The sequence below is a fragment of the Hyla sarda genome, chromosome 3 (genome assembly GCF_029499605.1).
Source record: "Hyla sarda isolate aHylSar1 chromosome 3, aHylSar1.hap1, whole genome shotgun sequence".
Classification (NCBI taxonomy): Eukaryota; Metazoa; Chordata; class Amphibia; order Anura; family Hylidae; genus Hyla; species Hyla sarda.
The window spans coordinates 142,722,594-142,746,848 of record NC_079191.1 but is presented as its reverse complement, the minus strand read 5'-3'; the positions used below and the strand labels follow the sequence as shown (position 1 = coordinate 142,746,848).

The 24,255-nt window shown below is 40.7% G+C and overlaps 1 protein-coding gene and 1 long non-coding RNA gene across 4 annotated transcripts in view; one reads left to right on the top strand and one right to left on the bottom strand.

Moving 5' to 3' along the window:
- The window catches only part of LOC130361759 (uncharacterized), a 33,522-nt gene extending 13,724 nt beyond the window's left edge, over positions 1-19,798 (bottom strand). Inside the window, exons 1-4 of one of the 3 annotated variants that reach the window (XR_008891140.1) lie at positions 19,640-19,798; positions 18,898-18,950; positions 16,240-16,325; positions 9,817-9,908 (exon numbers count right to left, since the gene is read on the bottom strand). This is a non-coding gene — a long non-coding RNA (uncharacterized LOC130361759). Of the gene's footprint in view, positions 1-9,441; positions 9,909-16,239; positions 16,326-18,897; positions 18,951-19,449; positions 19,560-19,639 lie in introns of those variants that run through there. The other 2 variants (XR_008891138.1, XR_008891139.1) reach the window with 2 other exon arrangements.
- The window catches only part of SLC2A2 (solute carrier family 2 member 2), a 76,063-nt gene that overhangs the window by 30,182 nt on the left and 21,626 nt on the right, over positions 1-24,255 (top strand). The window contains exons 5-8 of the mRNA XM_056565170.1: positions 4,157-4,272; positions 6,571-6,733; positions 18,411-18,601; positions 20,349-20,453. Coding sequence (XP_056421145.1) covers positions 4,157-4,272; positions 6,571-6,733; positions 18,411-18,601; positions 20,349-20,453 — 575 coding nt within the window. The remainder of the gene's footprint in view (positions 1-4,156; positions 4,273-6,570; positions 6,734-18,410; positions 18,602-20,348; positions 20,454-24,255) is intronic.

Here is a 24,255-nt window from a genome sequence, read left to right as displayed (position 1 = left end):
TTTGTGTACTTTATGATCATAAAGTGCATGAAGCCCGCCAGCCTCGTCACGGCCACCTGGATGTGGCGGGTCCCTAACATCCCTAGCATAAAATCGTGCGGCACCACGCGGCGACCACCACCGCCACAACACCAGTGCCCACGGGAGGGGGACGACCCGCTGGCCGAGCAGCCCCAAATGCCACTCGAACCAGCCCACAGGACGCCCCCCCCCCACGCAGACACGGTGCCACGGCGGGAGCAGCCGCCACGCAGTACCACACCAATGTGAACAGGGTGTAATGGTTCACTCACCATGTGCCTTCAGCCAGAGACTGGAAGCCTAGCCAGGAAGGGAGGGGCCCTAGAGCACTTCCTGCTCACTTATATGTGCAAGGGCTATGGGGGAGGGGTGAAGTGCAGACCAAGCAAAAACACACAAAAAAAGCACACAAAAAAAAAAAACGGAAAGGAGAATACGAAAATGTGGATACAGAGACAAAAAAAGACATGGTCCACAACATGCACAAATGATCTAACGCTTCTCAGCAATACATATAGAACAAACAGGTCATTTGTGTACTTTATGATCATAACGTGCATGAAGCCCGCCAGCCTCGTCACGGCCAGCTGGATGTGGCGGGTCCCTAACATCCCTAGCATAAAATGGCGCGGCACCACGCGGCGACCACCACCGCCACGACACACCAGTGCCCATGGGAGGGGGACGACCCACTGGCCGAGCAGCCCCAAATGCCACTCGAACCAGCCCACGGGATGCCCCCCCCCCACGCAGACATGGCGCCACGGCAGGAGCAGCCACCACGCAGTACCACACCAATGTGAACATGGTGTTTGTTTTACAAACGACCTGTTTGTTTTATATATATTGCTGAGAAGCGTTAGATCATTTGTGCATATTGTGGATGTGCGACCATGTCTTTTTTTTTGTCTCTGTATCCACTTTTATATATATATATATATATATATATATATATATATATATATATATCAACTGGCTACACAAAGTTAAACAGATTTGTAAACTAAGTTGTTATTTTCTGTCTGACCACAGTGCTCTCTGCTGACACCTCTGCTTGTCTCAGGAACTATGCAGAGTAGTAGCGAATCCCCATAGCAAACCTCTATTGCTTCGGACAGTTCCTGAGACAAGCAGAGGTGTCAGCAGAGAGCACTGTTGTCAGAAAGAAAAGAACAACTCAACTTCAGCAGCTGATAACTACTGGAAGGATTAAGATTTTTTAATAGAAGTAATTTACAAATCTGTTTAACTTTCTGGAGCCAGTTGATTATATATATAACGTTTTTTTCCTGGAATACCCCTTTAAGAGTTTGTGAGACAGGAACCAAAAGAGGGGAGCCTAATAATTTGTCAAGAGAGGGTTACAGAGATTTCTTGCCAGGATGAGCGAGCGAAGGGGATCACTGCCATTGTGGAGCATCTTAAGTTAGTATATCCGAGGACAGGAGAGGGTCTGAAAGTGCCCAAAAAAATTATATAATTTATATTATGTATGTTAACAGTGGCCTGGGGGCCCAGTCTTAAAGTGTAGCTCCCACCAAGTTATATATAATCTAATATGTCCCTACCTATTAATAATCTAGCCCTAACCCCCTACCTGGCTTTAAAAACATTTTAAATCGCTTTAATAGAGCAGATTTAGTGCTTCTAAATCTGCTCTATCAAGCAGGGCAGGAAGCAGCGCTTCCCAGCAGGCACGACGTCACTGATGCCTTGCTGGGCGCTTGCTTCCGCCCTCAGATCGTCTATGCAGCGCTCCTGTCGGGAGCGCTGCATAGACGATCTGCCAATAGCACGGCAGGCAGCTCCGGGGTCTCCTCCTCCCTTTTTAGCTGTGCATGTGCTATCCAGGGAGGAGGAGTAGAGGAGCATCGCCGGCCTGCCGTGCACGATATTACAGCCGGTGTGAGGTGGTTTTTTGCGCCCCGTAGATCCATGCGTCCACCTCACACTGGCTAATATAAGACCTTAGATCAGACTACCCATCCGGAGGATCAGCGCAGCAATGAGTGCTCGTGCTGCCTCCGGACAGGGTAACGGGGGCGGGGCCGCGCACAAGGCCAGTGTTGCTGGCCAATGCGCGCAGCCCCAGCTATCAGCGTGCTCGCTCTTGCCTGTTTGATTGACAGGCGGGAGCGAGCACAGCAGTGCCTGAATTTCGACTCATTGCCAGGCTGAAATGAGTCGAAATTCAGTGGTGACGTCACTGCTGAATGCATTCGGCCACTAGGAGGGCGACCCCTAGTGGCCGAATTTAAAAGTGATTTTAAACTTGTTTAAAATAACTTTTTTTAATTAAAGTATATTAGAGATATGTTGTAGTACTTAAGTACTACAACATATCAATTTTTGTACTTCATGACAGTGCCCATTTAACAGATAACACTTAAAATTCAGAAAAAGCTGTGACAAAATCATCTCTGTTACATTACTGGTGTATAGTATACTGCATGAAAAAAGTTGTGATGTAAGGGAACTTTTGGTGACTCTATTGCCCAAAGACACCTGTAAACCTAAAATTAAACCCGTAAATATATATATTTAGTTTGAGCTGTGTCCAAATTGCATTTTAGCTTTCTGTTGAATACATTGGAAGGCTGCAATGCATCCCAGTGTATAGGCATACACATCGCTGACTCCTAGAAGAAAGTCTCTCTTTCTCCTGTGCTCCTTCTGCTCCAGAGGAACTTCATTGAACATGTGTCTATCTACATTCAAATCTACCAATCAGAATAAATCCCTGACTCAACATCCCTCCACAATCAAGTGACTATAACCTTTAAAGAAAAACTGTCAGCCTGTTCACCCACACTAAACACAAGACACTGGCTTATAGTGTGGGTGAACATGTCCAGTAGGTCCTGAGATATGTCCCCCAGAATATCCTGCTGAATTCAGTGAATCGCGCACAGGGGGTGGGGCTTTGCTGGCTCAATTTACATTTTCATTGTCTGTGACTCCACTTCATTAGGATGTGGAGTCACAGACAATGGATATGTAAATTGAGTCAGTGCGCGCAATTCACTGAATTTAGCAATGGATATTCTGGGGGACATACCTCAGGACCTACTGGACATTTGAGTAAGTGATCCCTCGTTAGACTCCTGTTCACCCACACTATAACCCAGTGTATTGGGTTTAGTGTGGGTAAACAGAATGAATTTTCCTTTAAAGGGAACCACTCATCAGATTGTACCCTATTTAACACTTGGCAAAGCGTTATATATGGTAAAATCTTTATCCTCACCCTCCCTGGGGGATGTTCCTGCCTGCGGGGATAGTGAGAATATGAACTTATAAACTGCTCTCCGCCGCACCCATAAGTAGTCCCCTGGGTGGGGAGCTCCTCTCACCTAGTCCCGTGTCTTTGGCCGGCAGCGACGCCCCCTCGGCTTGATTGACGGGTCGCATCATCGCTCTGCTCTGTCTGTTCAGTGAGCAGATAGATGACGTGGCTGCCGGCCAAAGACATGGGACTAGGTGGAGGAGCTCCCCGCCCAGGGGACTACTTACGTGTGCGGCGGGGAGCAGTTTCTAAGTTCATATCCTCACCATCCCAGCAGACAGGAACATCCCCCGGGGATGGTGAGGTTAAAGATTTTACCATATATAATGCTTTGCCAAGCGTTATATAAGGTAAAATCTGATGATTGGTTCCCTTTAATAATATTACACCCCAGACACATAGCCAGGCCCCTCTGAACTCTTTAATTGGGTTCGGCATGGCAACTTCTTCTGGTAGAGAGTTTAGTAGTCTCACTGTAGTAAAGAACCCCCATCTATATTGGTTTAAAACTGTACAGTCAAGGATGCTGCTTTGTTACATTCTTGGGTACAAATAGATCATGGTAGAGATCTTTGTATTGCCCTTTTTCTGTTTACTGTAGCCCACTTATTCCAATTTTTATGCTGGTTGCCGGTCTTTGAACCCTCTCCAGCTCCACTATGTCTTTCATCCACACTGGGGCCCAGTACTGTACACAGTATTCTATGTGCGGTCTGAAATTTGTACATTGGTAGAACTATTTCCTCATTATGTGCCACCTATGCCCCTTGTGTACTTTATGATGTTGTTTGCCTATGTCCCCCTAGCAGCCTATGTATATGATAACCATCATAACTATTTGTTATTTAGGGCTCTCATCTGGACTAGTACCCATCTATATAGGTGAAATTTCCCCTACTTCCTTAAGAGGAGCTCTTGGAACATTACACCAGTTTGGGATTGTATGTGGGATTCTTATCAGTCAGGTAAGTAAATACTCTAGAAGACTATAGAATAATCTGTACTTTATAAATGGAATGAAAATATAAATCTTACTGGGCACCATGTAAACATGTGGCGACTGCTGCAGGGAAAATCTAGACAGCTTTCTTTATCAGCCTATTAAAACAGTGACTATGATAAGGCACCACCTGCTGGCCAAAGACACGGGACTAGGTGAGAGCTGCTCCCCGCCCAGGGGACTACTTGCGGGTGCGGCGGGGAGCAGTTTATAAGTTCATATCCTCACCATCCCCACAGCACTACTAGCTGGTACAATACTTATGACAAAATCATAATCTTTAGGTTAAGTGAAAATCCTTTGTAATATTTTTATATGCACATCTGCATGAAATGTAGTAAAGGGGCTTGCTGCCAGGTCCTTTTTACAGCTTTTCGGGGGGAGGTGGTGGCGGGGGGGGGGGGGGGGGGGTTTACAGAATGGCAGTATGGAAAATACAGCACTCCACAACAACTAAATGAGGCTATGTGAATGTTAAAATTTTAACAATATTTTGTACATGAGCAAGATGTGTACAATGTATAAGGCCCTGTTCACACTGTCAAAACGACATGGATTTTGATTTAGAAACCACACTGCTTTCAGCATCAAAATCTTTTTGGCTTTTCCTTAAAGAGAACCTATCATATTCCACAAAGACAAAAAAAACGAAATGTTATATTTTACTCAATACATTATCCTGATCATGTACATGTAATTTTTTATGTGTCTAGCACCTATATTTCTCTCACAAATTCCTTCTTTCCGTTGCTCACTTGGTTTGTCATTCAGTGCTTTGGAGGGGGCATGTCCTTGTGCTGCATGACTCATTCACCTCCCTGAGTTTACTGTGCTGTGCTGTGTGTCTCTTCATCCAATCACTGCTGGCTGCTCTGTAACCACTTCCTCTCTGTTTTCATGCTGCAGCCTAATAGGACAGGAGTGAGCACAGAGGAGTGATAGTTTCCTCCCTCACTAACTGGACTTTGTTCCACCCTGTGCTTTAGCTTGGACAAAGATGATGCTGCAGCCGGACAGGATTATGTTCTGAATGGTATGGGGACCCCCAGTGGTCTTTTTTTTTTTTTTTTTTCAACCAATGATTTCTATAAAAAGGAAATAATTTTTTTATGAAGTATATTAGAAAGGTTAATGTTATACTAAGATGTACAATATATTAAAAGTTTTTGAGTCTGACAGTGTCCATTTAAATAAAAACATCTCCGAATGATTTTATTGAGAGGTGTGATACAGGGACATGTCACTTTGTCCAACTTTGAAGCTCCCATTGAAGTCAATTGGAGCTTCATGACAGACTGCCAACTGCAGACTGCAGTTTGAAGATGAGCATAGGGCTGCAGCTAGGAGGGAGAAGAGCCGTTGTCCAGGAGTTTAATGCAGGAGAATCAGGGGGTGGGAGGGCAAGAGAGGAGCTCAGGATGTATGTAATGGGGGACACACTACCTAGATACACACTAATATCAGAGCTTCATATCCAAATTGGACTCAGAGGTTTAGTTCCTGCAGTAAATGACTTCCATGGTGCAGTCATTCTAAAGATACTAACACAAAAGCCATATATATTTTGAAGTGGTATTTTCAGCATGTATTCCCCATGTGAACAAGGCCTTAAGGTAGTATATATATATATATATATATATATATATATATATATATATATATATATGTTTTTATTTTTAAAGCAATTAAAAATACATTTAAAAAGGACCTGGAGTCAGTATAAAAAGTTGGCAAGACTGGTTGAGTTTTGGTTGACTATTTGCATGTTTCCCTAAACAGTCGGGTAGGTGTAAACTTAATCTTAAAAGGGTTATGAATGCTAGCCTCAGAGGGATGTTAATATGAGGCCGAGGGGCATGAATCACGCTCAGGGGTGTGTGAATATGAGGCAGAGGGGCATGAATCACGCTCAGGGGTGTGTGAATACGAGGCAGAGGGGCATGAATCACGCTCAGGGGTGTGTGAATATGAGGCCGAGGGGCATGAATCACGCTCAGGGGTGTGTGAATATGAGGCTACGGGTGTGGGCATGAAGTAGGCTAACACCTTCTGAGCCTAGCATTCACAACCTTTATGAAAAATAAAGTCCACACCCGCCTGACTATTCAGTCAGCAAATAGTAAAATCCCTTTCTTGGGACTTGGGTGGGGGTATATCAACAAAGTAAAAATATTTGTTTATACTTCTTTGTCTGTTACTGTCTGCTGGTACTCAACTAATGCCAGTGTCATATTAAATACTCCCCATTATTTTTTGTTTTTAGATTGTTGGATTAGACTTTATTTTGGGCACCAAGGATTTATGGCCTGTTCTACTAGGCCTTTCTGGTGTCCCATCTGTGATCCAGACAATTTTGCTGTTCTTTTGTCCAGAGAGTCCCAGATATGCCTACATCAAACTTGGAAAAGAAGAAGTTGCCAAAAGAAGTAAGTTATGTTCACAAATTATGCTATACAAGTGTTATATTGTAATGTAATTACAGAATAAAAATGTTAAATATATAGAAGTTAATAACACAAACATGCTATGATTTACAGTGCATGCTATGCTAATACTGACTGAAAAGTTAAAATGTTGGTAATCTTTGCTAGTTAATTGAAGAGGAAAAACTAAAATATTGCATTGACAAAAGTATTCAGACCCCTTACTCAATACATAGTTGAAGATCTTTTGGCACCATTTACAGCCTTCAGTTATGCCACAAAGTTTATACACCTGAATATGGGAATTTTCTGCCATTCTTCTCTGCAGATCCTCTCAAGTTCTGTCAAGTTGCATAGGGACTATCGATGGACAGCCATTTTCAGGTCTCTCTAAAGATGGTTAATTGGGTTCAAGTTAGGACTCTGGCTGGGCAACTCAAGGACATTCACAGAGTTGTCCCTAATTCTCTCTTGTGTTGTCTGGCTGAATGCTTGGGATCATTGTCTTGTTGGAAGGTGAAACTTTGACCTAGTCTGAGATCCAGAGCCCTCTGGATCAGGTTGTACTTTGCTCCATTCAGCTTTCCCTCAACCCTGGCCAGTCTCCCTGTCCCAGCTGCTAAGAAACACCCCCAACGCAGGACTTTGCCATCACCATACTTTACTGTACAGATTCTATTGGGCAGGTGAAGAGCAATGCATAGTTACCTTCTGATGGGTTTTCATGTGTCTTTTACTGAGGAGATGCTTCTTTCTCGCAATAAAACCCAGATTGATGGAGTGCTGCAGTGAGGGTTGACCATCTGCACACAGGATCTGTGGAGCCAGATTGACCATTAGGTTTTTGGTCACCTCTCTATTACCTACATCCTTCTCCCCCAATTACTTACTTTGGTGGGGTAGCCAGCTTCAAGAAGAGCCCTAGTTGTTCCAAACTACTTCAATCTAAGAATTAGATAGGTCACTGTGCTCTAGGGAACATACTCAGAATGCAGCAGAATTACTTTTGTACCCTTCTTCAGATCTGTGCCTCCCCTCCATCTGTGTCTGAGCTCCACAGGCAGTTATTTCCCTCTCATGGCTTGGTTTTTGCCCTGATATGCATTGTCAAATATGAAACCTTACATAGACAGGGTGTTTCATTCCAAATCCTGTCCAATCAACTAAATTTACCACAGGTGACTCCATTTCTAAAATTCTATTTTACACATTCTTTTTATGGTGTATTGAATGCACAAGATGGCAACATAACAAAATCTGAAAAAAGTTAAATGGTCTGAAATATATATATATATATATATATATATATATATATATATATATATACAGTGACTGAATAACAACAAAAAATCCAGAATAACCTATTAAGTTCTAAACTGATTTGCATTGTGAAATAAGTTTTTCACCCCTTTGTAAAATATGATTCAGGTGGCAAAACCTTTTTTGTAATCATAGAGAAAAGACATTTCTTGTAGTTGAAACTCCGGAGGGATTTTATCCCACTTCTCTTTGCAAATTCTCTCCAAGTCATTACGTTTTTGAGGCTGAGGCTTGACATCTTAAACCTTTAGCTCCCTGCACAGATTTCCTGTGGAACTAATGTCTGGCTCCAGGACCTTAAAGGAAATCTGTCATCAATATCACTTGCACTAACCTGTCATGCAGGCTTGCAGTGCGGGTGATACTGATCAAAATTATACTTACAGTGTCCGGAACCGCCAAGCTGTTCCTGCTCATTTTCAGGGTATGCAAATTAGGTCCTTGGGGCATAGGAAGAGCTTGGACATGAGCTCCGGGCACTCTGACGTAATCTTTGGCTGGGCGGGCGCTCCGCCGTGTCATCCATATGCATAACCCACTCCCTGATCACGTGGCCATGCTACTGAGCAGCACATGCACCGTACAGTAGCACGGCCGTACATGCAGGGAGGGGGTTATGCATATGCGTGAGCAGCCCATGCTCTAATTTGCATACCCCGAAAACAAGCAGGAACGGCATGGCGGTTCTGGACGCCATAAGTATAATTTTGATCAGTATCACCTGCACTACAAGCCTGTATGACAGGTTAGTGCGGGTGATACTGATGACAGGTTTGCTTAAAGGGGTACTCCCGTGGAAAACTTTTTTTTTTAAATCAACTGGTGCCAGAAAGTTAAACAGATTTGTAAATCACTTCTATTAAAAAATCTTAATCCTTCCAGTACTTTTTAGGTGCTGTATACTAAAGAGAAATCCAAAAAAGAAATGCATTTCCTCTGATGTCATGACCACAGTGCTCTCTGCTGACCTCTGCTGTCCATTTTAGGAACTGTCCAGAGCAGCATATGTTTGCTATGGGGATTTTCTCCTGCTCTCGACAGTTCCTAAAATGGACAGCAGAGGTCAGCAGAGAGCATTGTGGTCATGACATCAGAGGAAATGCATTTATTTTTTGGATTTCTCTTTAATATACAGCCCCTAAAAAGTACTGGAAGGATTAAGATTTTTTAATAGAAGTGATTTACAAATCTGTTTAACTTTCTGGCACCAGTTAATTAAAAAAAATTTTTTCCACGGGAGTACCCCTTGAAGTGTGATTCTCCTTGAGCCACTCCTGCAGTGTATTTTGGGCAATTGTCATGCTGAAATACCCATCTACAACCCATTTTCAATGAATTGGCTGAGGGAAAGAGGAGGTCTCCCACAAGAATCACCAGTACATGGCCCCATCTATCGTCCTTTAATGCAGTAAAGTTGTCCTGTACACTTAGAAGAAAAACACCCCCAAAGCATAATGTTTCCTCCTGCATGTTTCACGATGGGGATGCCGTTCTTGTTGTCATAGGCAGCTTTTCTTTTTGAGCAGGGGGACCTTGTAGGTGTTGCAAGATTTCAGTCCTTCATGGCATAGATTGTGACCAATTGTTTTCTTGGTGACTATGGTTCCAGATGCCTTGAGCTTATTGACAAGATGTAGTTCTGGGCTGATTTCTAATTGTTCTCATGATCATCAAATCTTACAAGGTGAGATGTTGCATGCAGCCCCCAACTTATTTTTCTTCGATTTGCAAATATTCGCACCAACTGTTATAAGCTTAGCACGTACCTGCTTGGTCATTCCAGCCTTGCGTAGGTCTACAATCTTGTCCCTGACATCCTTGGACAGCTCTTTGGTCTTGGCCTGACGTGCGGTAATAACTGAATTATGAATTATGGTAATAAAAATTATTAATTATGAAAAAAAATTTATTATGCAAATTATGCAAATTATAAAAATTATGACCTGGTGAATTGTAGACAAAGCCAATCAATACAATTCACATCTGAGTCAGACTATTTCCTCAGATATCAACAAGTTCTTTTTAGGATAGGATGCCATTAAGACTTAAGGATGTAGTTTTGCAATATACAATAATACACAGGTATTATAAAGTAAGCAGATTTATTGGTTATAAGATTATAAACATAAATGAGTTATAAACACAATGATATATGCAAATGAATATCAATTAGATATTAGTAAACAGTACAAGATTGTTAATTGACTACATATAAGTAGAGCAATACATGTGAGTAGTAAGTAACTTGTTAAAATAAAACAAAAGCTACTTGTTTAGGAATATCATAATAAAAAGGTTACATATCACTCTATCCAGAGGAACCTCATGATATTAAGATGGGCAATATCCAATCATAGACATATCAATATGGAATGCTAAATACACTCCGCCCTCTTCTAACCAACTACAAATCACATGACTCCATGAATGGGAAGAATATATACATGGAAGAATATTTCCGCCCCATTCTGGACTACTTTCTATACATGATCTTGGTAAGACATTAAGACATATAGCAGAGATATATGATCTTGCTCTATGTTTTAGGAGGAAGAACTTGAAGCAAATTTCCTGTGTGGGAAATATATTTATAACACTTAGCTTGGCGAGTAGGAATTCTATCAATATGTATAAGCAGTAATTTAATGCTTTGATAGATTATGAGTCTTGATTCTTCTGCAGGTAGAATGAAGTCTCACAATATCCTAACACTATAATCTCAATATCGAGATAATTAATTATTTTATTTAATTAATTTATTCGCCAATCTAAATTATATAATTCCATCCACATTATCCCAATTAGTCTTAATTAAACGGAATACCATTTTTTGTGTCTCTTACCAAAACTTTGTAAGAACCTCACTTCTGCTCTGAGGAACACTGAACGGTCCATCTCATCGTCAGGGACAGCCATTGGGTCGGTACCATGTAATCAGTCCAGCTTGCAGGGACCTACCGTACATCCCGGCGTATAAGACGACTTTTTAACCCCGAATTTTTGTTCTGAGAAGTCGAGGGTCGTCTTATACGCCGGGTATTGAGGTCCGGGATAGGAAAACTTCTGATTATCTGCCCAGGCCGGCTCCCGTGTGTGGCTGCAGGCGGGGGCCAGCCAGAGCAAGTAAAAACTAATACTGTATACTAAAAACCAGGGTGCCTCCAGCTGTTGTGAAACTACAACTCCCAGCACGGCAAAGGCTGTCCGGGCATGCTGGGAGTTGTAGTTTTACAACAGCTGGAGGCCCCCTGGTTTTTAGTATACAGTATTAGTTTTTACTTGCTCTGGCCGGCCCCCACCTGCAGCCACACACGGGAGCCGGCCCGGGCAGATAATCATAGGTATTCGTATGCCGGACATCCCTGTGTCCCTAAAAATCTTTTCGGGACATAAGGATGTCCGCTGGTCACTTACCATTCCCCGGCGTCCTCCTGCGATCCTCCTTCGGTCCTCCTGCAGTCCGGTCCTCCGTCTCTATGGTTGTATCGGGACGTCAGTGACGTCACGTGCCTATAACCATAGAGGCAGAGGAGCGCAGGACCAGGAGGACCGCAGGAGGACGCGCGCCGACCGGGGCCTGGTGAGTGACCGGCTGTGCTATCTTAAGTTATCCGGTCACCGCTCCCCGGTCCGGCACCTACTACTATGGTCCATAGGCCATAGCAGTAGATGGTGACCCGGGCCGGAGGAGTGGTGATCGGAACACTGTGGGGGCAGACCAGTACAGACATACAGCCTGCAGCCATACACTGTATATGGCTGGAAGCTGTATATCTGTTGGGGGGAGCTGCCAATCTAATGTGGGGGGAGCTGCCTACTATTGTGGGGGAACTGCTGACCTAATGTGGGGGGAGCTGCCTACAAATGTGGGGGAAGCTGCCTACAAATGTGGGGGAGCTGCCTACAAATGTGGGGGAGCTGCCTACAAATGTGGGGGGAGCTGCCTACAAATGTGGGGGGAGCTGCATACTATTGTTGGGGAAGCTACCTACAAATGTGGGGGGAGCTGCCTACTATTGTGGGGGAACTGCCTACTATTGTGGGGGAAATGCTGACCTAATGTGGGGGAATAGCCTACAAATGTGGGGGGAGCTGCATACTATTGTAGGGGGAAGCTGCCTACAAATGTGGGGGAGCTGCCTACAAATGTGGGGGGAGCTGCCTACAAATGTGGGGGGAGCTGCCTACTATTGTGGGGGGAGCTGCTTACAAATGTGGGGGGAGCTGCCTACAAATGTGGGGGAGCTGCCTACTATTGTGGGGGAACTGCCTACTATTGTGGGGGAATTGCCTACAAATGTGGGGGAGCTGCCTACTATTGTGGGGGAACTGCTGACCTGATGTGGGGGAAGCTGCCTACAAATGTGGGGGGAGCTGCCTACAAATGTGGGGGAGCTGCCTACTAATGTGGGGTAACTGCTGACCTAATGTGGGGTAACTCCCGACCTATTGTGGGGGAGCTGCCTACTAATGTGGGGGAACTATACTGCCTACCTAATGTGGGGGGAACTACAAGGTACCGTACATCGCGGTAGGAGGGGTAGTCTTATATGGCGAGTATATCCCAAACTCTATATTTTAATTGTAAAAGTTGGGGGTTGTCTTATACGCCAAGTCGTCTTATACGCCGGCATATATGGTACATGGCTTTCATGGCTTCCATCTTGTGGACCTCTTTCCTTTGTTTTTGTGTGTTCTCTCCAGCTTTCAGTTAGAGCAGTTCAGACCTCTAACATCTGGTTTACCAGACTTTTTAATTAGTTAGATACACCCTCCGAAATTGGAATTCCCCAATGAATGTAGGTTAGGCGTGTACATATGGTAATGACTATGACATCACTATACTACCCTAATGCATTGAGTACATCACCCATAATGCCTTTCCTGTGGGTGTAATGTTAACTACCCATCCACTAGGGGGTGCTATTGCATAAGCAATTAGCATCATTACCATTAAGGGTTAACTGTCAATAATTGGTCTTAAACCAACATTCCACACTTGACGAATGGAACAATAATTAACAAACAGGGATTACTTTTTATAAGTAATCAAAACCTGGATTCTCATAGACAGAGTCTCCAATTAGACATCCTAATTTATTGGAAAGATAAGAGTCATGGAGGTCTCCAACACAGATGTGTGAATGTTTATGTCCAGTCAAATGGGTAACTAATGTTCATTCGGATGAGACATAGTTATTCTTATCTCACCCCTTTTCTCTCCATTCACCCCCCTTTTCCTTGGTTGAATTTTAGTAGTGTTGTCTAGAGAGTGTAACCAGACCCCTTATCAGTCTCCTGTCTAAACACCATAAATAAACTAAATATACAAAAAGCATTGTACTCCCTGACTAGCATTAGAGATGCAGTAGACATGAAACTTCAGAATTGGCCTACTTTGATTAAAACACAAAATGGCCGACATCATGCAATTATGCTATGAAGCATATTAAACAGAGTGATTCATTTTTGGGGCTTATTTAGCACCACAGGCCATGGTGGAATCTGACTAATTGCTTTTGTGGACAGGTGAATTTTATACAGGCAATATGCTGAAATTAGTAGCACTCCCTTTTAGAGAGTGCTCCTAATCTCAGCTTGTTACCTGTATGAAAGACACCTAGGAGACAGGAATGTTACTGCTTGAAAGGGGATTCAAATTCTGATCAATGAGTTTAAAATGAGTTTCCCTGATTTTTTTGTGTTGTTATTCTTTCTCTCACTATTCAAATACACCTATCATTAAAATTATACACGTATCCTTTCTTTGTTTGTGGGTAAACTAATAAAATCAGGAGGGAATCAAATCATTTTCTGCCAGCAACATGTTACTTGAAGTCGCTCAAGGTATTCTTGAAAACGTATCATTTCCTGGATACAGAGTCTCTTAACATTAGTTAAAAGTTAACAAAGCTAAGATACTAGTAGTTAATGTCAGAAAACAGAGTATATTCCCTAGCTGAACAAATAAACTCACTGGCCACTTTATTAGTTGCTTGTTAACACAAATAGCTAATCAGCCATGACCTAATGCATTTAAGCATGTAGACCTGGTCAAGACAACTTGCTAAAGCTTAAACTGAGAATTAGAATGAGGAAAAAAGGAGCTTTGAAGGACTATGAACATGGCATGTTAGTTGGTGCCATACAGGCTGGTCTGAGTATTTCAGAAACTGCTGATCTACTAGGATTTTCATACACAACAACCTCCTGGATTTACAGAAAATGGTCCAAAAAATGTTTCATACACAGGCAGAGTGCGAGTGTTATTCACTGCCTATGGCCAGATTGCACTTCCTGAGTTTGGTCTCCTGCCAGTCCAGCAGGAGACCAAAGTCCGTGCTTTTAAGCAGACGGAATGTGGTCTGGACCAGAAAGGAGACCCCTAGTGGCCAGATTTATAAGGCCATAAAAGTGACATAAAATGAATTTTAGTAACAGGGAGTAAATTACAAATCTTATTTATTTTTCCTTACAGTGCCTATTTAAGTTATGACACATTTTCTTTGTGCTCATTATACCTCAATAGGCAGTCCTGAACTTTATTCACATGTTTGGTAATCTAAACACAGTATACTTTTTGCTTGGCCTTTGTTAAATATATTAGAAATAATTAAAATTCAAATTGTACATTTTTGCAATCTTAGGTAACTGGGTCGTGGGCTGTGCTATTCTTCTCACTTATGTGCCAATCACTGTTGGCTTTATACTGTGCGCTTTAAAAACTCCTGTACATGGAAAGACTGTTCCTACTGTACCAACTCTTTAAGCTCTTCTCTCAGAGATTGGACAAAGCATTCATAAAAGCTCTATATTCGATCATTGAGAGAACTATGTACAATTATAACTGCTCAGTGCTCTCTATTCCTTCCCTGCACGGACCTTTATGATCACTGCAGAGATAGAAGAGGAAGCTGAATGGTTTTATTAAAGCCAGGACAACACTTTAGGCTAGAAAGGTGGATTTCCTACCTAATCCTTGTGTGGGAAGAAAATCAACATAGGAGGAAGTACCTGCCCTCTTATCTCGTCCTCATATTTTGACCTCATATCCCGTCCTCATATTCTGTCCTTTTATTCCGACCTCATATCCCGTCCTCATATCCTGCCCTCTTATCTCATCCTCATATCCTGACCTCATATCCCATCCTTTTATCCCGACCTCATATCCCAAACTTTTTACTTCCCAGGGGTGGATCGTCCACCTTTTTCTATTTCTATGGGCCCCTCCAGGTTCAGCATTTCTCTTCAGTATGGATGACTGGATCCTGTTGGGCTGGAGACATCAGCTGATCACAGGGGGTTGGCTCTTTTCTAAAAAGCCAGCCCCCTAATGACATGTGCAATCCAGCTGAATGTCCTGTCGTGCCTGCGTCCAATGCATCGCCACATTTTACAGACTGCTGATATTACGTGCCACAGGTACGGTGGCATGTCCAGATGGAGCATACACGCCATTAGGGGGTTGGTGCATCAGGGAACCCTGTGATCAGCTGTTGTCTTAAGCAAAACAGGATCCCACGAAATGTCATCCATAGTGAAGAGAAATGCTGAAACTGGAAGGACCATAGAATTGAAAAAATTGGGAGGTAACACATGTAAACGTAATAACTACATAACTCCGCAGCAGGGGCACGATAAAATGAAAAAAACAAAACTGGAATGCCCTTTAAATAGCAGACAATAAATGATAAGCAGACTCTTGTTGGGTGGCCAATAGCGGATTTTCTTTTTTACAGAAGATGTTTGCTAGAACTTATTAAAAGAGTAGTGCAGTGAAGCATAACTTATCCCTTATCCAAAGGATAGGGGATAAGTTATAGATCACAGGGGCCGCGACACACCAACTCCATGTATTTCTATGGGATACATGGAGGGGGCGTGTCGGCTGCCGCTTCGTGCAGAGTCGGCTTGCCCCCTTCCAGCAGACTGCCGGGGCCCCGTTCAGGAGATCGCGGGGGTCCCATCGGTTTGACCACCCCGTGATCTATAACTTATCCCCTATCCTTGGACTGGGGATAAATTACCGTATGTTTTACTATAGAACTCCTTAAAGGAGTCTTCACAAAAAAAAATCAAAATGGCCAAAATGACAAAAGTGCTGCATGTATGGTTATATGTGGAGCATTAATTTATACTTTGATCAATTAACAGAATGAAACAGACAGTTTATTCCAGTTTTTGCTTACCCACATGTAAGCACATTGTGCTCCACTGGAGCAATACATTTTCTTCATTTATCAGTTCAGTGAAGAAATTTAACAGGCAATGATCTCTAGAGGCAAGGAAAAAAATAACAGAGCAATAACATAACTTAATATTTAAAGAGTAACTTCACTATAAATATGGACATTAATCTACTGAATACAAGATCTCCAGATACATAAACCTCCACCAGGTATTGCCTCACTGACAGTGACTAAAAACGATGCCATCAAAAAATGACAAGCACATAACGTAGAGTATAGCATTATCATTGCAGACTAATAATCCCATCAGCAGTCCTTATGACATGTCATAAAATGTATCATGTTTATGGCATACTTAAAGTTTAATCCTTGTCCATGTCCAATTCGGCACCAACCTCCCCTATCTGATGGAAGTATAAAGTAGTGACAGACATCATAGCAGTGTGTATTTTAATTTTCATAAAATTATAATTTATCAGCTGAATTTTTCGCTTAACAGCATTGACTATGAGGAATAAATCAAATGATATTTTAATACTTCAAACCTTAACAGACGTGGTGATTCAAATTATGTACTTTTTATATATTGTAAATTTCAAAACGGGTTTTACTTTTACTTTTCATATTTGCTTATTTTTTTAATATTTTTAAAACTTAAAAATAAATTACATTTTTTTTAAATATTTATTAGCTTTACTAGGACCAGAACTAATGTATTTGAGTGTATTAAACTGATTTTGTTTTGAATATACCTTGCCATTGACAGCCAGGTGTGCTAAGTGGCTTAGATGCTGTGGTTATATGGTTGGGATTGAAGACATCTCTGATCTTGGCCATTGCCAGCAGGTATAGTACACAGTTGGCACCCAATGTGTATGAAATCTGCGCACTCCTTTTCCCAACATCTTGACTTTCATAAATGTCACATGTTGGGGAGAGGTTAAAGGTATTGTCCACCAAACAAAAAACTCTTTTGTTAGGGTGCATGCACACTACGTTTTTGCAATACAGTTCCGTATCAGGTTTTTGATGAAAAACGGATTCCTCAAAACCTGACTAAACTGTATCAAAACGTGTACAAATTTCAACCCATATACGGTTTAAAAACCGTATACGGTTTGAAAAATGATGTATGGTTGCATCTGTTTTTAAGAAAAAAACCTATACGTTTTTAACTTTTCACTCCATTTTGAATAAAGCTTCACTTGTTTGATTGAAATTCCAAGAAAAAAACTGTGCAAAGTCAAAAACCATATGGAACCATACGCACATACGGTTCTGTATGGTTCCCATTGACTCCCATGTTAATAAAAACTGTATATGTTTTTAAACGTTTTTTCACCCGGACCAAAAAACGTGGATGCTCAGCCTCTGAGCGTCCATGCATTGTTGCAGTCTTGGTCCTCTGGCGTGTTCCATATAGGAGATTCAAGCCCTGTACCTTGCGGTGAGTGCAGGTGTTTTCTATTTTCTACAGCACTTGACATATTTTAAGGCTATCTTTTGCCTACATTTTAGCACCACCAGGGACTCCACTGTAGATTGTCTACATCTGCTGCACTGTTTATCCACTTCAGCTCAGAAGTTAACCCCCACATAGCCAGAGATGAGTGTTGACGTCCCCACTTCTTTGCACACATGTTAGTTATCAGTGCATTCACATGAGATGCAGCTTCAGTCTGTCTACTTATGATGGGTTTCTCCCAGGATGAGGGATGTGATGCTGCATCTCATTGGCAGGAAGTGATTTCATAGATGATGACAGTGGGAATCCTGTAATTCACAGGTCAGTCACACTGTTTACACAGTAGAACATGTAGAGTGGTGGCCACATGTCCCAGCTGCAATAATGCAGGCTCAAAATGTATGGATACAACTTACATTGCAACAATACTGTTGGTGAGTTAAATCTGTATGTCTGGAAAGAGTTTTGCAGAGGTGCTACTTTATCACTTTTTGGTTATTCTACCTTAGCTAAAAAAAGACATCAGTTAAATGTGTTTGAAGACTTTTTCTTATTGGTTAATTCCTTGGGTTATATATAACACATTTTTAGTATTTAGTATAAGAGTGGTCCTACCTATTATATGTGTTCAACACGGTGTTCCTGACTGTTACATTATATATTCAGTTACTCTATTAATCATGCTCTTTAAATTTTCTATTTGTAGTTTTGAGAAGCATCAGGGCTCCAGACTATGATCCCGCCAAAGACATTGAGGAGATGAAGAGGGAAAAGGAGGAGGCAGCCCGTGAAAAGAAAGTTTCTATCATCGAGCTTTTTAGGTCCCCAAATTACAGACAGCCGCTCCTTGTCTCATTGGTACTACACATGTCTCAACAGTTTTCTGGAATCAATGGGGTACGAAAATTAAGATTCATGTTTGTGCATTTTGTGGGAGATGAAGTAGTTATGCAATTCAGGTAAAAACATGGGGCAAAATGTTAAAAGGCACTGTTGGATATGTAACAACATGTAAAAAATGTTCCATGTTTCAAATCTATGCTGAGACAATAGTCAAATACAGTTGCAGTGTTACAGGGGTAGTTCAATTAATTAAAAAACCAAACAACAGCCTGTAGAATAACTGTAACATAATCACCTTGTCCGGTCAAGCACTGGCACTACTATTTGCCCCCATGTCACTGTTCACTTACCCTGATGATGCGTTCTTTCTGCTTTGCTGCTGATGTTCTCAACCCACTGCAACCTGTGGATAATGACAACCAGTCAGAGCAACAGAGCAAGGTGGTGGCAAACTGATGTTATACAGCAGTCCCAGCTATTACTCATAGTCCACACATGCATGGACCTTACAGCTGGAAGGGCGCATATGCCTACCACTAAACTGAGATCCACACCCCATGTTTGAACATCAGCAGTAATGTTTTCAACACTGGGCTAGGTATACAAAGCACTAAAGCTAGCACAGAAGCAAGGTCTTCGGAATATAACTCTATAGCCAGGTTTGTCAAGTCAATTAATTTGTTACTCACTAGGGGAAAAAAAATATTGGGAAATACTGTGTTTCCCCAAAAATAAGACATCCCTTGAAAATAAGAACTAGTAGAGGTTTTGCTGAATTGCTAAATTATAAGGCCTCCCCAGAAAATAAGACCTAGCAAAGTTTTTGTTTGGAAGCATGCCCGCCAAACAGAACAACAGAGCATGCAGCTGTGATTCTTTTTAGCCTGCCGCCATTGTTCTACCTTCACCGTCCATTGCAGAGCAGCTGGATGCAGGACATGAAGACCGTCACCTGCCGCCAACCCTGTTGTCCCCTATTGCCAGATGTAGAACTGCACACAGTCTGCTGTTATCCCATACCGTACACTGTCCCTGCTGTCCTGTACGAGTGTGCTGTGGCGAGCTCCCCCTGGAGTCCGGAAGCCGCCATACCGTACGCTATGTTCCTGCTGTGCGAGTCTGCTGTGATGAGCTCCCCCTGGTGACCGGAAGCTGCAATACCGTCCCTGCTGTACAAGTGGTCCAGGAACTGCTGTGGGAGATTGTTACAGTCTCCACACAGTGGGGGAGATTTATCAAAACCTGTCCAGAGGAAAAGCTGCCCAGTTGCCCATAGCAACCAATCAGATCGCTTATTTCATTTTTAACAAGGCCTCTGCAAAATGAAAGAAGCGATCTGATTGGTTGCTATGGGCAACTGGGCAACTTTTCCTCTGGACAGGTTTTGATAAATCTCCCCCAGTATGTGGGAGCCAGGTACTTTACAGCCCTTGTATAAATGTTCAACAATGAACGTGAATTCTTTGGGAGCAAAAATGTATATAAGACATTGTCTTATTTTCTGGGAAACACGATATTAGTTTACTAATAATATAAATTAATTTAGGTATATGATTCTTGTCATTATATTTGTGAAACAATCTAGCCAAGTGACAGGTTACTTAGATGTTCTCCCTTGTTCCAAAAACACTGTGTGCTGTTTGAATGAAAGCTATTGCTAAACTCTATGTGTTAATAGCCAGTCAAAGGTCATATAAACATTGCTTCTGTTTAATAAAGAAATACATTTACAAATCATATTTACTCCACAGCAGCACAAATACCATGCACATTGTAATAAATGTTCTTTTTTTTTTAACAGATTTTTTACTATTCAACAAGCATTTTCACCAAATCTGGAATTAGCCAACCAGTATACGCAACCATTGGGGTTGGTGCAGTGAACACAATTTCCACTATTGTTTCGGTAAGTCTTTTTTTTTTTTATTGCTATGTGTTGAAGCAGTTTACCATGTTTGTTTATTTAAAGAGGTACTCCAGTGGAAAACTTATTTTTTCTTTTTTAAATCAACTGGTGCCAGAAAGTTAAACAGATGTGTAAATGTTATAAACACAATGGAGAGGCTCCTGTCTATCTGACCGTCACTAAAGACCCGAGCAACCCAACAAACACCTATACCCACGGTGTAAAAAATAGGGACAATATATTAAAAGTAAATGGGGCTCAAAGGTCAAAGATATCTGGTTTAGAATAATTTGTATTTATTTATATAGAATGAAAAATGAATTAAATAGGGAATGCACAGGGCCCTTGTACTCCCCTAATTAATTTAATACACAGTAAAATATATAATAATCCCAATATAAAAATAGCAACTAAAATGAAATACAAACTAAAAATAACAACTGTAAAATTATTCTGCGATTTGAGCCTGTGTGATCAATATGGATTAGTAGATCGCCATATTGATCACACAGGCTCAAATCGCAGAATAATTTTACAGTTGTTATTTTTAGTTTGTATTTCATTTTAGTTTTTAGTTGCTATTTTTATATTGGGATTCTTATATATTTTACTGTGTATTAAATTAATTAGGGGAGTACAAGGGCCCTGTGCATTCCCTATTTAATTCATTTTTCATTCTATATTAATAAATACAAATTATTCTAAACCAGATATCTTTGACCTTTGAGCCCCATTTACTTTTAATATAGATGTGTAAATGACTTCTATTAAAAAATCTTAATCCTTCCAATACTTATTAGCTGCTGAATACTACAGAGGAACTTATTTTCTTTTTGGGACACAGAGCTCTCTGCTGACATCATGAGCACAGTGCTCTCTGCTGACATCTCTGTCCATTTTAAGAACTGTCCAGAGTAGGAAAAATCCCCTTAGAAAACATATGCTGCTCTGGACAGTTCCTAAAATGGACAGATATGTCAGCAGAGAGCACTGTGGTAATGATGTCAACAGAGAGCTCTGTGTTCCAAAGAGAAAATAATTTCCTCTGTAGTTTTCAGCAGCTAATAAGTACTGGAAGGATTAAGATTTTTTTAATAGAAGTCATTTACAAATCTGTTTAACTTTCTGGCACCAGTTGATTTAAAAAAAAAAAAAGTTTTCCACCGGAGTACCCCTTTAAACACAAACAGCAGACAAGAAAGGGGAGGTAATAGTATATAATAAGATCAAAGTATATCCCCTATGTGTACACAGGCATCAGAATTGTGAACTCCATGAATAATATGCAAAAATATGACAAGAACAATCAGAGTCACTTGTTTACGAATCACATCACCACGACAATAATTTTATTAGACATATACATGTAAAATACAAACAGTATTTATAAAAGTACAAAAGGAGAAATCCAACACCTCCTTGTTGTATTCCCCTTTTGTACTTTTTTTAAATACTGTTTGTATTTTACCTGTGTAAGTCTAATAAAATGATTGTTGTGGTGACATGAGATTTGTAAACAGGTGACTCCGATTGTTCTTTTTGTTTTTTTTTCATGTTTGTTTATTTCTAGAAGCATATAATAAAAAATACAGGCTAATATAGGGATTGTTAGCAGTCTGCTATTAGCAAAGCACTAACCCAGGACCTTTCCTTTCTTTCTTCGTTCAACAATCCAAGGATGTAAAAACTATAGAGACAGACGTGACTGCTTTGGGGCCCTTGTACACAATTAGCCTCACGAATAGGAACTGCATTGTCAGCAATCAGAGGGATGGGCAATTGGCCCAAGGTTCATGGAAGAGGGAGAAAAATATCTGGTCTTTCTGTCTCAAATATCTACAATAACATACATTTTTGTGAACATGTCAAATGACTTATAGTGCAGTAATTAAGCGCAGCACAGGGTAGAAGGACAGAAGCTGGATATTATTTATATTAGGATGAAACTAGAATATTATTTATATTAGGATTTTTGAGTACAAAGTAAATCCTGCTAGGACTCCTAAAAGCGGCAGTGATAGTCCAGCTTACCCAACTCACACAGGCTGATCGTATGCCTTCTCTGTACACACACTGATACAGGGCCACCTGTCAATCAGTCTGTGCGGCCAGGGTACGCAGGACTATTACTGTCTTTTTTTACTCTTGTTTTTACTCTGAAATCTGGCTATAAATCATATTAACCTATATTCTACAGAGCTCTAATTTTCCTAAATAAATAATCATTAAAATAATGAAGCATCTGACAGGTTTACTTTATTTATTTATTTATTGAAATACACTTGACCTGTATGTTTTTGTAAATACTTGTGTTCCCCGTGAAATAACAATTTTGGATTTTTTTTTTTTTTGCTCTGTGTTGTAAAGTTCATCTATTAGTGAAAAGCCAACTGGATGTTACCAGTCCCAATACTTTATGGCATTGTTAGATGTAGGGACAACCCCTGCACACACACACACACACAAGCCAATACATTTCTAGAGAGAATAAAAGTGGAACAACACCACACACAGCTGTAAGAAAACATGTTTTACAATTATTTCATGGCGAGTACAAGTATTTACTGAAACAGACTTCTGGAGAGGCCACAGGTCCTCTATAACTTTCAGTGCAAAACACATAGATATTCTTATTTTAACAGACAGGAAGGGTTATGCTCTGTTATGCTTTTATATCTTTTACTATACAATAGCTTTGCAAGTTGTGCCATATTGCAGCAGTCAGGAGGGCAGAGAGCTGTCTGGTGTCTGATTAATCTAGGTCAGAGAGTCAGAAATAGTGCTGAAATTAGTCTCAGGTACATTGCTGACATTATAGTTCATGTGACAGAACACTGGTGTATTTTAGCCTGCAAGCATTTTTATTTTATCTCAGCAACCAAGGTCATGCCAGTTATTTATTACCAAACAAGCTAAGTATTAGTTGAATAGATAAGTGGTAGGAAGCAACCGAACAGAAAATAAGCTCTATATCTGTTATGAAAGTTAACAGAAGTGCTAACTTAAATACCAACTAGACTTAAATATTATACATAACAAAATGAAGTTCTAGTCATTATAGTGTTTTCCAGTGTTATGTGAATAAAGCTGTAAGGGTGCAGCCAATTGTCATTTTTGTGGTTTCAAATTTTCTTCCTTGCCCTCTAAGGGCCCTAACATTTAATTTTTTCATCTAATCGGCCAATGATAAGCAATTTATAAAGTTTTGGTTTTACTACTTTTGTTATGGTTTTACTACTTTTCTAATGATTTGCTTTTTTGGCCATGAAGCTGTTTGAGGACTCATTTTTTTGTTTCTATTAATACCATTTTGGGGTAGATGAGACTTTCTGATTTCTTTTCTAGGAGGTTATCTGACCAAAAATCAACAATTCATGAATTGTTTTAGTTTTTTGGTTTGTTCACTGTATAAGGTCAATAGTGTTATACTTTAATAATTCGGACATACCAAATATGGAAAAGTTGGTTGAACCAAAAGTTGATTGATTTTATTGTTTTTGGGGGAGTTTTTTATTTTTTTAAATATTTTTAAAATATAACATTTTTTTAAAAAACTTTTTTATTCCCCTTTAGGGAATTGCATTGATCACCTTAATTAGTAATTTACTAGCACAGCCTGCATGTTGCAAAAAGCCTTAGGCTACCATGGTAACCAATTGGCACCCTGCACACATTCCCTATATGTTCACAGCAGATATCACCAAGATGTTAATTAGTGTATAAATATCAAAATACATTTTTTAATTATGCTTTGTATTATCTTTTTTTTTTTTTTTTTTTTTTACATTATTAATAAGGGAGT